Source organism: Scleropages formosus, chromosome 2 (assembly GCF_900964775.1).
Source record: "Scleropages formosus chromosome 2, fSclFor1.1, whole genome shotgun sequence".
Lineage (NCBI taxonomy): Eukaryota > Metazoa > Chordata > Actinopteri > Osteoglossiformes > Osteoglossidae > Scleropages > Scleropages formosus.
Window position 1 is genome coordinate 32796017 of NC_041807.1, and position 14817 is coordinate 32810833.

The 14817-nt window shown below is 50.2% G+C and overlaps 1 protein-coding gene across 1 annotated transcript in view; it reads left to right on the forward strand.

Annotated features, from left to right (window-relative positions):
- Positions 1-4094: 4094 nt before the first annotated feature.
- xkr7b (XK, Kell blood group complex subunit-related family, member 7b) overlaps positions 4095-14817 on the forward strand; it is a 64331-nt gene continuing 53608 nt past the window's right edge. Inside the window, exon 1 of the mRNA XM_029260108.1 lies at positions 4095-4738. Within this exon, the coding sequence (XP_029115941.1) occupies positions 4095-4738 (644 nt within the window). The remainder of the gene's footprint in view (positions 4739-14817) is intronic.

Sequence of the window (14817 nt, forward strand, 5' to 3'; positions counted from 1 at the left end):
TAGCAGCCACTTCTCCTTAAAGAGACAATGATTACTTTTTATTATAACGATGATTATGTATAATGTAAGTCTGTGTAAAACTGCATTACTAGGATTAAATGCAACAAAGTCATTAATTGGCAGACCAATTGCACATAGGCTCGTACATATTTGGCAAAGAAATGTATTTTTAATGCTGTGATTTACACCAGAAGTTCTCCGTGTAAACATGCGGATGGCTGAAGCGTTTCAATTCCTCCCGGGGGAAAAAACCGACGTTTGATTTACATGACAGTTGTAAGAAATTACGGAATGTCTGGACACCCTTCTGGAAGTTATTAGGAAGTGGTTCGTGATCATACCACGATAAACTGCAACCTTTTGACCCCGAGCCCTCGCTCCGTGCGCGTGGACATACGTGCGTTTCCTCGGTGTGCTCTCTCTTCCTCTGTGCCGCCGTGGCCCCGTGCCGTTCATAAAACCGATAAAAAAGGGTTATTAACTGAAGAGATTAAAAACAGAGAACATTCTTCGGTCTCCTGCTGGTGCCAGAGGACCTCTAAGAGTTATGGGACACGTTGCTTTTGCGTTTCACGGATATGACGTTTAATCGATGTTTGTTAACAGCTCGGGCAGCACTAAGTAATTAAGAGGTTGGCAGAAACACAAGTGAGCTTGGAGCTCAGGACCGAGCCGCCTTCGCCGCTCCTGCCCACACAGAAGTCGAGCTTGCAGTTCTCGCTTTGCGCTTGGTCAGCAGGTGCTTTCATTCGGAGCAGCTGATATTCGTTTGCTTGTTTCAGCTGCCAGGCGTATAAAGTGGTACGTGTTCAGAGGCGACGCACCGTGTTCGAGACCGAGTCGATGAAGACACTTCCGGGGCATCGGCGAATTGCCGTTGCTTCGCAAGACGCATCTAGGAGCAGCGGCTACCGTAGTGTTTATGGAGTCTTAAGGTTCCTGGTTCAAATCCCACTCCTGCTCTAGTTGCTTCGATCAAGGAATTTACTCCAAATTAATTCAGGACGGATACCCTGCTGTATATATGGGTAAGTCGTTGTGAAGTCACTTATCGAATGGCAAGTTTAATAATAATTACTATTATTGCGGGGGGGTGTGGTGACGTAACGGGTTTGGCCGAGGCCTCCTCTGCGGTGGGTCTGGGGTTCGAGTCCTGCTTGGGGCGCCTTGAGGCGGTCTGGCATCCCATCTGGGGTGTCCCCTCGGCCCTGAGTCCTGTGTCGCCAGGTTAGGCTCCAGTTCGCCGTGACCTTGCTCTGGGCAGACAGTTGTAGGTGATGATGATGATGATGATGATGATATGTTTAATAGTAATATGATAAGACCACAGTCTTAACCATGATACAACAGTACCTGCTGCCCTGCACTGGGAAGCCTTGCTCTGCAGCACACGCTTAAGCGTGGCCACATGAACACATTGTAACGTCTTCGCCGATTTAATCCTTCCAAACCCAGTCAGCATGCAGAACCTTTGGAAAAGTTTGTTTAAATATAAAGTGGAGAGAAATCACTTTGAGAAGCAGTAACGGTTTACCGAGACGTGTTGTATCTATGATGTGTTGAGAGTGAAGTGATTTCTTCTTATAATTATGAATTTAACTTTTCTCCAAAGCAATGCAATGTTAGGTTTGTATACCAGACTTGGTGCAATTACACACACACACCATCTGAAACTGCTTGTCCCATGCAGGGTCACGGGGAGCCGGCGCCTATCCCGGCAACACAGGGCGTAAGGCCGGAGGGGGAGGGGACACACCCAGGATGGGACGCCACTCTGTCGGAAGGCACCCCAAGCAGGATTCAAACCCCAGACCCACCGGAAAGCAGGACCCAGTCAAACCCACTGCACCACTGCGCCACCACACCCCCTTGGTACAATTATGTACTAATTTATGCAGCGGGGTAATTTTTACTGCAGCAATGCAGGTTATTAATCCCTGCACTGATTAATAGAGTATTATCCTCTCATAAGCACCTTGATCAAAGGTACTGCAACAGGAGGTGGGATTTTACCTGGGGTCACTTGATTGCAAAGCAGCATCTTTAACCACGACGCCACCTGCTGCCCACATTGTCTCCCGGAATAAGTCAAACCTGGAAGCTGCCATCAGAGGCAGGTATGCTGTAGCGTGTGGTTTTTGTGCTGTCTGTAGACGAGCCATGAGCTGCTCGGACTGCTGCGGTCAAACACAAATACGGTACCCAGAAACGCCGAGGAGAGCCCTGCTCGTGCTTCACGATCCGAGCGGGCGCCGCGCGCGCTCAGAAACAAAGCTAGTCTACCAAGAGAACGCAACTGGGAACACCAGAGTTTGGCGCGAATGAAAGTCGATGTTCTCCGAACGGTTCAAAACAAGCCTGTCACGAGAAAAATGAATAAGTCACACCGGAGGAGCAGGAGATACCGGAGCACCGATGCTCATCAGGCTGAATGCTTTATGCGAACTCGCGCGCCTCTCTGCGCTTCCCAAGCAGCCGTGCTGCATCGTGTCCTGTCCTTGATCTTTTATACATGTTTGTTTTTTTTGGGGGGCGGGGGCTGCCTGAGCAGAAATCACTTTTTCAGCACCCCTCCAGCCCACCCTTTGTGAGCTGAACCTGTGCAGCCGGTCAGCGAGAATTAGGGATGAGCTTCGGCTGCAGGCTGGCCCAGCGGAGGCGGCGCCCACAAGGCCATTTCTCCCTGTGTTCGCCGGTACAGGACTGGGTCCCGATCACCAGATGGTTCACCTGTAAATCAACTCTGGAACGCTATACATGACCTCTGTATGTCCCCGCGAAGCTGGTTTACATCCGAGTTGAGCTAATGCTCCTGCTGCAGTACCCCCATTGTGGCGCCCACTGTGAACGGACACAGTAACCGTACCCGCTGTAAAAGTGGGTAAGCTGTAAGTTGGTACACAAGCATCACGCCTAACAACGCCGTGGAGACACGTGTTACATTAGTAAATGTAAATTAGTCTTTTGTACCCTGCCTCATGCCCTGTGCTTCCAGGATGACTCTGCACCGGAGAAGCAGGTTTTGGAGAATGAATGAGTTTTTTTTTTTATTGTCTGAGTGAACATGATTCCCATCTCATCTGGGGCTTTGTCACATGGAGCCAACTGAGGTTCGGTTTATTTAAAGCAATTTTTCAAAGCCATATTTCGGAACGAACGGGATGCCTCAGTTCTATAGAAAGAAAGGCCACTGAGCGACAAGCAGTCCAACTTTCACCCTGTTTTACCCTGAATCGGACGCGCCGAGGGAACAAACGCGAGTGCGACCGATGGGCGCCGTAGAATGAAGCAGCGCGACCACGTGTCCGTGCCAAGTGACCACGTGACCGCGCACTGGGGCCGCGGGGCTGCGAGAGCGGGGTCGCGGCGTGGACGCGCATCCGGAGAGGAGTTTCGCGGAGACAAAGGGCGCCGCAGCTGTCGTTAATCAATAAGCCATAACCCTGGCGACGCGTGCGCGCGCACACGGACACGCGCGCGCCGTGTCTTCGGAATCCAGGGAACGGCCGAGTGCGCTCTCCACTGAGCAGTGTGTGTGTGTGTGTGTGTGTGTGTGTGTGTGTGTTGTTGGATAAAGAATGAGTCAATGATGATGTACATGTTTAGGCTGTAAAGACGTATGGAATTTTGGCACATGCCACTCGTGCCATTTCCACTCCGTCATCTTTCCCATCATCAGTCGTCGCCCTCCGTTTTTGACAGTGTGCTTTTGACATGCATTAGGATATTTTGATTTTCTCTCCTGGGGAAGGGGGCGGGGGGGTTATTGTGCTTCATAAATGGCGAAGTGTCTGAGCGCAGCAGATCGGTGCCGAATGATGTAGTAAAGGGATGCACAGCACAGGATGCACACGCGCACACACACACACACACACACACACACACACACGGATTGATCGATAAAAAGGGAACCACGGGACAACATCAGCCACCAAATCCGCTCTTATGCTCTCTCACATTCACTCTCTCTCTCTCTCACACACACACACACACACACACACAAAGCCATCCCCCCTCCCCCACGCCTCCTCCTCCTCCACCTCCTCTCCACTCTCTCTCTCTCTCTCTCTCTCTCTCTCTCTCCTACAACAAACATGGCCGCTAAGTCGGATGGAGCGCTCGTGTCTGTGCACAATGAGAGCCTCTCCCGCGGTCCCCCCGGCGGCGCGCAGCGCGCGCCTCCCCGCGCCCCGGGCCCCGGGCGCTACTCGCTGCTCGACTGCTGCTGGGTGTGGTGCGCCCTGCTCGTCTTCTTCTCGGACGGAGCCACGGACCTGTGGCTGGCCGCCGACTACTACCTGCGGCGGGACTACTGGTGGTTCGCGCTCACGCTGCTCTTCGTGGCCGTGCCCTCGGCCGTGGTGCAGGTGCTCAGCTTCCGCTGGTTCGTCTACGACTACTCGGACGCGAGCGGCGGCGTGAGCGGGGCGGCGGCGGCGGCTGCGGCTGCGGCGGCGGCGGCGGCCGCGGCGGGATCGGGAGGCGCGGGAGCGGGATCGGGAACGAGCACGGCGTCCAGGGCGGACTGCGATTTCAGCACCAAGGGCAGCGAAGAGCAGCGACAGCATCAGCATCAGCAGCAGCAGCAGCAGCAGCATCAGCATCAGCAGCGCGGCGCCGGCGCCTCCCCAGTGATCCTCGCGCCCGGCGCCCGTAGCGGCACACAGCGCTGCTGCAGGTTCTGCATGTGGCTCTTCCAGTCGGTCATCCACATCCTGCAGCTCGGACAGGTCTGGAGGTGAGCGCCCCGGAACACACACACACACACAGGTGTGTACAGATGCGCGCTCACAGCTGTGCGCACCGTGCGATGTGTACCACGCAGTGGTGTGCTTGACATGATGGAGCGGGAAACAGAAGGCAGACGGGACCCCGTGATCTGTCTGTGTGTGTGTGTGTGTGTGTGTGTGTGTGTGTGTGTTCACTCCCCCCTCCGATGGGGAGCCTGACCCCACAACCCTCAGGAGACGAGGTTCCGCTCATCCCAGGTGTTGTGGACCCGTGAGCTTGTGGACACTCTGGAAGGATGACAGCTGGACACCCACCTCCACACCACAGGGGTTCTTAATCCAGGGTCCAAATTAACAGAGCTCAGTGTTTTCTACTAATGCATTTATGGTAGTTTTTATAGGAGGGGTCCATGGCTTTCGTCAGGTTCGTAAAGTGCCTCGTGGCCTAGAAGCGGTTAAGAACCATTGCCTAAGGCAAACATGCTGCTCAGGTGTCCACTGTCGAGGGACGGGTCCCCTGTCCTCAGCAGAGGACATCGTCCACTCCTCTCTGAGCAAAAGGCTTCTCCTTACCCGTCCGCTTACGAACGTCGGTGCCGAGCTGAGAGCGCATCTCGTACCCCAGTCTCCCGTTGTTTCCGGTCCTCTGTTCAAGTCATCGGCTCACCATGAGAGAGCAGGAAGTTCTGCTCATCACTGAAGCATCTTGTCACTCAGTGGTCTCCCGGAGGAGACGGTTGGCTCAGCCTCATCCACCTTCGCTCATCTCAAGTGTTTACTCAGGATCCCTTCGCCTCTTTGTGAGCAGGCGGGCGGCTCACCGCTACATCTGCTCAGATAATAACAATAATAATAAAAGTCTTTGTGATGCTGAGTACACGTCTGTCTGAATTTTTTATAATGCTGATCTGTGCATTTGTTGCATAAATCAAATAGACTGACATTCAGTGTGCAATATGATCAGGAGTGTAGGCCTGTCATCGGAGGGTCCTGGGTTTGAATCCACAAGCCAGCTCCAGTGCCCTTTATCAGGGTTGTTGTTGTTGATGCCATCGGGTCAAACCTGACCCATAGTGACCACCCATGTGGTTTTCATGGCAAGGAAGGAGCAGAGGGGTGTTGCCAGTGCCATCTTCTCTATGTCAAGGGAGAAATGGAGCTGCCACACAGCCTGAGCAGGGCTCGAGCCCATGCCCACCAAGCAGCGGAGTACCTGTCAGGCCCACCATGCCACCCCCCCTTATCAGGGTACTTACCTTGAATTGATGCATTAAGAAAACCATGGGTAAATCAGTGTAAAGTCACTCAGTGGAAAGTAATTGGACAGCTGGTAGTGTAGTAGTTAGCACTGCTTCCTTTGGACTGAAAGGTTACGGGTTTGTTTCCCACCTCTGACTTTAGTCCCCTTGAGCAAGGTACTTAACTTAAAATTACCCAGCTGTATAAATGGGTGAATAATCGTAAAGACCTTAATGTTGTAAGGCACTTTGGAGAAAAGCGTCAAATAAATGTAACACAGTGACATCAGCTGAATAGTGTCATTTCTTGCACATGTGTCTATTGATCATACTGTATGTGGTGACCTGTTGACCGCTGTTGGTCCAAGGATGCGCAGTCTGGGGACGTATGTCATGGGTTTTGGGTGCGAGAGGTTCAGCTGATCTGCTGCAGCTTCATTTTTGCTGAAGCTGTTAAATAATAAAGGACGCGATGGCTAGAGGGATGTGTCACTTATCTGAAATGAGACTATCCGGTTACTTTTGGTGTAGCCAAACTATGACCGCGCTGTTTCTGACACTGAATAAATGCACCGGTTAGTTCGCGGCCGTGCACATAAGTGTTTCTTTCCGTGTTGCCTTTTCATGTGTGAAATTATAAAGTGTGCAGTTGTGCGGAAGCGGCCGATCGGCATATGTGAGGTAGATGCAATAATGTTTTTGCCAGTTTACAGTGTGATGTTTCACCGTTAAAGAAGTGCACATGACTGCGGGCGGCCTTTCACATACCACGGGGTTCCGTTCCGAAAAAAGTCCTCTTATATTGACATAAAGATATACAAGCAATTAATATCCATGAATGTTACATTGTATAATAGGGCTTTGTTATATTTTGTCTCTGATTTCACACATCATTCATGTGATGATGATAATAATGATAATAACGTACAATATAGTGTTATAATTTTATTTTCATGCTACACTGTCATTTTCACTTTCATTTCTAAAACTTGTTTTGCTTTTTCACTTCAGCACCCCCAGAACACTCGCTGTTTCACTTGCGATTGTAAATAAAAAGTAACTTGAAGGCAAGTTTTGGAAACAAAATGCAGTCACTGTTAGACGCCACCCCACTAATTGAGGCCCAAAGTAGTAAACATGCGCCGAGCCGATGTTATGGTACAGCAGGCGGAGCGGTCCTCGGTACATATTTTGACCAAGTATACACACATTGTCTGAACCGTCTGTTCCGTAGGGGGTTGCAGGGATCCAGAGCCTAACCCAGCAACACAGGGTGCAAGGCTGGAGGGGGAGGGGACACACCAAGGACGGGACGCCAGTCCATCACAACGCACCCCAACCGGGATCCGAACTCCAGACCCACCGGAGAGCAGGACCCGGTCCCACCCACCGCGCCACCGTGCCCCCCCTTGACAAAGCATAGGGGTGTAGAAATAATATCGTTAGGCGCGTGGCCATCACAAGTCGCATATGTCATAAGTGGAGGACTCCCTGTACTTCTGTTGCTTTAATACAATTTTTTATTAATTTCAAGTCAAGCATTTTTTGGAAAAGTTGCACAAGTTTTTTTTCCCCTTCCCTCCCTCCTCCTCCCCTCACTTTGACTGGCATAACAAAGTAACGGTATCCTGGGGAATTTCTAATCAGATCAAACCATTGAAGTATTCCCCAGTTGTTGGGTTAAAGATCCAGCCTGAGATCCTTGTGCTTAAGTGGGCTAAAAAAATCCACATTTGTAACGTAAGACACGAGACGTGGAGCGGCACGTCTCTGCGGGAGCCGTCTCCTCGCGGCGTAGGCTGTAAACCTTCCAGGTATTTGCTCTTTGTGGAGGAAATGCTCCTACCTGCAGTATTTTACATGTTTACATCTCCCCCATCTATGCAACTTTACCGAGGATACTGGGGATGCGCGTCGTCCTCGAGGATACAACATGTGGGCCTTCCGTGGGATCGCAAAGTGCGGTAAATAGGTTGCACGTCCAGCACCTCGGCTGCTGTTGCACCTGCTTCTCCTCCTCCTTTCACAAGCCTCGAGGCTTTTCTCGGTCTACAAAAGAAGACGGCAGATATTAACTCGTTGCGTGAGCTCCGTTGTGCTCGTTCGCTCTTATTGTCTGAGCGGCGCCACAAACGGGAGTTAAAACTGTGTTGCTCGCTTGTCCCCCAGCACCTCAGGATCTGTCTTGGCTGGGATCTCTCCGTCGCGCTCCGATACGGGCACGTGTGTCAGAAGCAAGGTGCGTGTGTGTGAGAGAAATAGCAGGGCTGCAGTCTGCTGTCCATGACTACGATGGGTAACACAGGGGTTAGACCTTCTACCTTTGGACCCCAAGTTTGCAAGTTTAAATCCCACCTCCAGGTGTTTTACCCTTGAGCAAGGTACTTTCCCTAAATTACCTAGCTGTGTGCTTTGGAGGAAAGTGTCAGGTAAATGTGCAAAAAGGGGGGGGGGTGAATGTTCATACACATGATACAATTTAAATCGTTCTAGGGGTTCTCTCAAGGCAGCTGGTAACATAGTCGTTAGAGCTCCTGCCTTTGCACCCGAAGGTCGCAGGTTCACATCTCATCTCTGGCTGTGGTACCCTTGAGCAAGGTACTTACTCTTAATTGCTCCTGTAAAAAGTTTCCCAGCTGCATAAATGAGTAAATAACTGTAGGTAGGTTAACGTTGTAAGTTGCTTTGAAGAAACGCATCAGCTAAACAAATAAATGTTAACATAAACCGTTGGATTGGAGTCTGGTTGAAGTAAGAAACGAAATGACTAAAAATTCCACTTATCTGTCTGAAATGTAATCTTGAATTTCTAGCTCCAATAATTTTTTCTATGTTTTTCCCTGTTTTTAAGTTTCCTCCCCCTGCCCACAGAGCCTAATGGGAATTGCGGCCCTGGAAAGGAACTCTGGAGGTCCGTGGGGGGCTCTTGAGTGAACCTTTGTCACATGGCTGAGATTGCTGTTACAGTGACCCCACGCCTGGGGGCTGTAGCAATGCCTGGGATGTATGGCCATGTCACAGTGACCGGTACGCACAGTCCTGATTGCTTTGACCGCTCGGCTTTTTACAAGCGGGGACACGAAGATACCAGTAATGGAAGTATAGTTGGTACGTAAATGATAAAAGCAAGGGGAAGCGTGATCGATGTAGGCAGTGACCAGGATGAGTTTCTTCACCAGGTAGCCGCCCCATCTTAATTGTGTTGAATGGGCATGCGAATGGCAAGGTTTATTGCTTGTTATGGAAAGACCTTGCTAGTATTGTTGCTACACTCCTTGTTTTGTTTCCAAAAATGACATTCGGACTTTGGCCGGAACACCAGTATTCCTGAGCTCCACCTTTCTCCTAATACAAAGAGTGCGTACCAGGTCTACTCAGCAGGTTGTGGAATTCTTTTGTGTTTTGTCTCTGTGGGTTCATGGGAGAGTAATTGCGATATTTTTTAAAGGTCATTTTCATATTCTGGTCTGCTCTTCATGCTGATTACTTGGGTTTTTCTTGAGAACTGGCTGAAGTGCTCCATCTGAGGGACTGAGAGATTGTTCCCGTGGTTCTTCCTTTGACAGACGCTTAAAGTCTGCTGCACACTCCTTACACGCTTTGCTACTTATTCTTTGGTACGTCTTTTCAAGAAAATTAAGAATGTCTGCAGTTAGATCAGTGTTTTGGTGCCATATGGCACTTTTCAGTGTGTTCGTTGATACTGCAAGTTAAAAAGCTGGAAAAAAGAAAAGTCACCTGCAAATGTGTGAAATGGAAATAACATTTGTGACTTTCTTGGTCTCCACAGTCCCCATTACAGAGAACACTCACATTAACTGAACTTTTGCCAAAGCAGCCCATCACCTCTGGTGTTCAGTATAGAGACAGTTGATCCATCCATCCATCCATCCATCCATCCATCCAATCATCCATCCATCCATCCAATCATGCATCCATCCATCCATCCATCCATCCATCCATCCAATCATCCATCCATCCATCCAATCATGCATCCAATCATCCATCCATCCATCCAATCATGCATCCAATCATCCATCCATCCATCCATCCATCCAATCATGCATCCAATCATCCATCCATCCATCCATCCATCCATCATCCAGTTGTCCATGCATCCATCCAATCGCCACTTGTCCACAATGCTCCAGAGTCCATCTCAGAAGCATGGGGCATGAGGTAGCGTACACCTTGCAGAGCACACCACAGCTGACCCACTTTTCCTTTTTCCAGTCTTTTCTTAACAAATAGAAATGTGAAAGAAACAAGATAATGTGGAGGCTTTTTTTCCTCGCGTGTGGCCCAAAGCACAAGATGAGGAAACTGTGGAGGATGCGAGGAGATGTTGGCCCACAAAAGCCGTGTTGGGTTCTGCTGCACGTAAATGTCAACGGCGGTAAAGCACATGGAGCCCAGTGGTCAATTTGCAGTGTTTCCTCTTCTTGAACAAAACAGTTTTGTCACAAAGCGGCGCCGCCTTCTTTATTGCAGACTGGAAGTGCACAAGGTTATTCGTGTAATACTTTCTCGTTAATATATGCATTTTTCCATTGATTTATTTATTCCTGCGTGAGAATTTAAATAGCTTTTAACTGTTGTTTGCTGGTTTATAAAGACCCCGTAGCCTTGCTATCATCCAGTTTATAATGGAGTGTGAATATGTCATGAGTGGAAATTTCCTTAAGGGATGTTGTACAATATCTAATACGGTTTCTGTTATTCTCTAAATTGCTAGTTTAGCGGCTGCTCCGGCAAGGCGTCTTTTTTCCAATTAAACCGGGCGAGACGCGGTACACGGTCATCCAGCTGGAAATGAGAAATATCGGGAACGCAAAGCCGTTTGAAATCTCGCTAATGCTTTCCGTTAGATTGTCGCCGGTGTCTGAGGTGGCGGTTTGAGCGCTTAGGCGCCGGATGTTTTACCTTTGAGCAACATCATCTGTTTCACTTGCTTGCGAGTAACACAATTAGGCAAACGGCAACGGGGCTCCCGGTGTGTGGCACGACGCACTGGATCAGGGGCGGCAGCGATGGGGGGGAGAGAATGCTGGTAAAGTACTTTATCATCCTCTGAAATGTGGAACTTTATTATGATGAGGCAAAGCTACTCAAAGAGGGGGCTGTAGGGTGGCGCAGGGTGGCACAGGGTGGCGCAGCAGGTTCGGCCGGATCCCACCGTGCGGTGGGCGTAGGGTTCGAGTCCTACTTGGCGTGTCTTGAGGCGACCCGGCATCCCATCCTGGGTGTGTCCCCTCCCCCCGTGCCCTGCGTTGCCAGGTTAGGCTCTGGTTTGCTGTGACACGGCTTGGCGCAACCAGTTTCAGACAGCGTGTGTGCGGTTAGACTGGATTCGCTGCTTCGACTCCGAACGGAAACCGAACGCCGGATCGCCTGTTGACCTCAGAGGCCGTCTACTCTGGCTGCAGCTGGGAGTACCGTGGGCCTGGTCACATGACCTCCCATTCATTATACTCTGCAGATGGTGCCTTGTTACGTTCTTGAATGGCAGGAGAAGAGGGGGGACTTGGCTGAGCGCACACACACGTTCCAGCAGCGATGGGGAACGCCGTGCTCGCACGCTTGTTTTTATGTCACACCAATGCAAAAATAAAATCTTGCCATGGCCTTCATCTCCCACGTGCTACCATCGGATTTGACAGTTCCTATCTGTTGCACGGCTGCAAACAGCTGGAGGTTCGACTGTGGGGGATGGAGGTTAATTTGCTTTCCTGCCAGTCATACAGAAGACATGAAACGCATGGCAATTTCCTCTCTTTCCCTCTTTGGGCCATTAGGGCAAAGTATTGTTCTTTTGACCAGTACCGCCTTTGTTTTTGGACGCGTGAATATGGAAATTGTGCCGTGAACAAGAGTGGCAGTTGTTTGACGGAAATAAGAAAGAAAAAAAAACAACATTTTTGCACTTACGAACGCTTGCAGTTCCCTCCGCTCGGAATTTTTTTTCACGCTGCTTCTCGCATTACCACGAGGAGGTATGCGAGTCTCGTAGGACACCTAACCTTTCCTTGACTCGACGTAACGCGGATTCATGTTTGCCTTATTGCTGCTGTTTAATTTCCTCAATGGGATGTGTGTGCAGGTGTAGCGCAAGCGATTAGGACGTGTTGTCACCGAGCGTCGGGGGGGGGTCGGGGCTCGTCGGGCAGGTGCGGGCTGTCCTTGGTGACCGGCGAGGGTGGTGTTTCCCTTCCTCCTGAGAGCACAGGGAGAGCCCACCCCTCCCAGAGCTCCCGCGGAGGAGGTGGTGCTGTCACAAGCGCTCGCCGTCTCCGCCGTCGCAGGCAGCTGTCACTGTCGGTCGCGCTCGCCGCCCTGACGGCGACCCGCAACGGTCACTTCCTGCTGGAACAGAGAGCACCCCTCCCACACCTGCCGCGCTCTATTTCCCAGCACCGCCCATTCTTCCGAAAGGGATGTGAACCGACCGTTGTGACCCAGGTGTCCTCTTTGGACCCCGAGCAATGCTTTGAGTCATGTGATTAATACGTTACGTTTACATTTATTCATTGACGACGTGCATCACGTAGAAAACACAATGTGTGCACTAGGAGAAAGAGAGACATCGATGCAGACGTGTGATTCTTAAGTAAAGTTTGTTACTTTCCGCCATACGAACCAATGTACGTCACACGAGTAGCCGCGCGAAACTTTATCTGTTATTCGAGTTATGATCTCAAAGTTACGGTGCATGAACATTTACGCATTACGTGAACTTAAGAAATCATGGGAGAAGTGGGTCCGGTGAGTTTTAAGTCCCTTCTTAAATGTAGGGAGAGATTCAGCAGTTCTGAGCGAGAGGGGGGCGGTCGTTCCACCACATCAGAGCCAGATGGGGCAGGTGGCCAGCAGGTGGCGTAGTGGTCGGAGCTGTCACCTCCCACTGGAAGTGTTTCAACGTCTTCTGTTTTGGGGCTGGACTGATGAAGTAAAAATTGTCCTGTTGAATAACTGGGTAAATGAGTGTAAATGCCTTAGTGTACAACCCTAACGTTGTAAGTCTCTTTGGAGAAAAGCATCAGCTGAATGAACGAATAGTGTTCTTTGTCTTAAATGTCATTTTCCACGTCCTTCTTCGCTGTTGCTCTTCGTTACGGCATCATCATCATCTTCAACATCTTCCGCGCGCGTGCGATCCTACCCTTCGCGCCCGACGTTTTCGACGTGCACCGTTTCGCCGCCGTTCATATTCCTTTCCGCCTCCGTCGACCACGCCCCAGCACAAACGAGCCGTCGGGGTGAAGGGAGCGCTGAACGAGGGTCAAACAAAAGGAGGCGGAGCCACGGCGGAAAGGGACCGTGTGTGACGTCCCCGCGCAAAACGTAGATCAGCTTAACTTAGCGATGGCGTTACTTGCGCGGAAGTCACATCGCACATATTTAATTTCCCCTAATTGAGACGTGACGGCCCTCACGTTGCCCCCCGGCTTTGTGCTTCGCTCAGCTGGTGCTGCAGGTTTCTTCACTTCCCTGGGTTTTTTTCCCCCCTCCCTCGCTGATGTGGGTCACCCAGTGAGGCCAGACCAGCAGCCTAAGGACAGCAGAGCATTTTGCATGTTGATGCAATAAAGCCTCATTGCATTTATTTCCTGGCTCTAACAGAATTTCCACCAGAGCAAGAACCTGCTGTGTCTGGAAGCGTATAAATGGAGAGCTTTACTTTTACTCTTTCTTTTTTTTTTTTTTTTTACCCTCTCTTTCCTCATTTTACTCTTTCCTTTTTTTGTCTTGAGTGCAGGCGGAAGCTTTGTCAATAATTTGCTGGGCATCCTGTTAAATGCCCTAATTGTTTTGAGTAGGTAACGTATGGAAGTGGGGCGAGGGAAAGTCAATATGTTTTTTTTTAAAAAGAATAATATTTTTTTTCTTCTCTGTCGAATATATATTGTCGAAGAGGAGTGTTTTGATTCTGTATATATTTGGAGGAGAGCCAGGTGAGGGAATAAAGGACTTTCCCAGTATCCGTGGTGCTACACCGCCGCTCTATTGATCTGTGTGCTTCGTGTTTCAGGGTGAGGGGCAGGCGCTAGTGCGGGACCAGGAAGGGGCTCCATTCCAGATGACCCCCCTCCCCAGAAAAGCAACATCTCCCTTAATGCGCTCCATAAAAAAACACCACAATATGCTTGGATCGGAGCCGTGTTTGTGCCCTGCAAGTAAGCTGATATTTTCTAAATGGAAAACAAGATTAAGGCGGCATGGTGGTGCAGCGGGTGACGCTGCTATCTCGCAACGCCCCGGCTGCGTGGGCATAGGTTCAAATCCGGCTCAGTCTGCGTGTGGTTTGCGTCTTCTCCCTCGACAGAGCGTCTTTCTTCCTGTTGTCCAGCAATGTGTTTCAGGGGTACTAGTGACTCCTGATTAAGTGCACTGTGCGTATGAGAGCGAAAGAGGCTGCCCTGCAATGGACTGGCATCCCATCCATGGTGTACCCTGCTTTGTTGTGTGCCTCATGCTTCTGGGATAGGTTCCAGACCACATTGATCCTATCTTGAATGAGCAGTTAAAGAAACTGTGTGGGGAAATAAAGCTTCATTTCCTGAGAACAAGATTGGAAAGCTGATAGCGTGGTGTTTGGTAGTCCTGCCTTTGGACCCAAAGGTGGTAGGTTTGAATCCCACCTCTGGCTGTAGTGCCTTTGAGCCAAGTAATTACCCTAAAGAAATTGTTCCAGTAAAAAAAAAAAACAATAGCTAGCTTTATAAAAGGGAAAAGCAGGGATGTGGTGGCGCAGCAGGTTTGACTGGGTCCTGCTCTCTGGTGGGTCTGGGGTTCAAGTCCTGCATATGTTGCCTTGTGATGGCCTGGCATCCCATCCCGGGTGTGTTCCC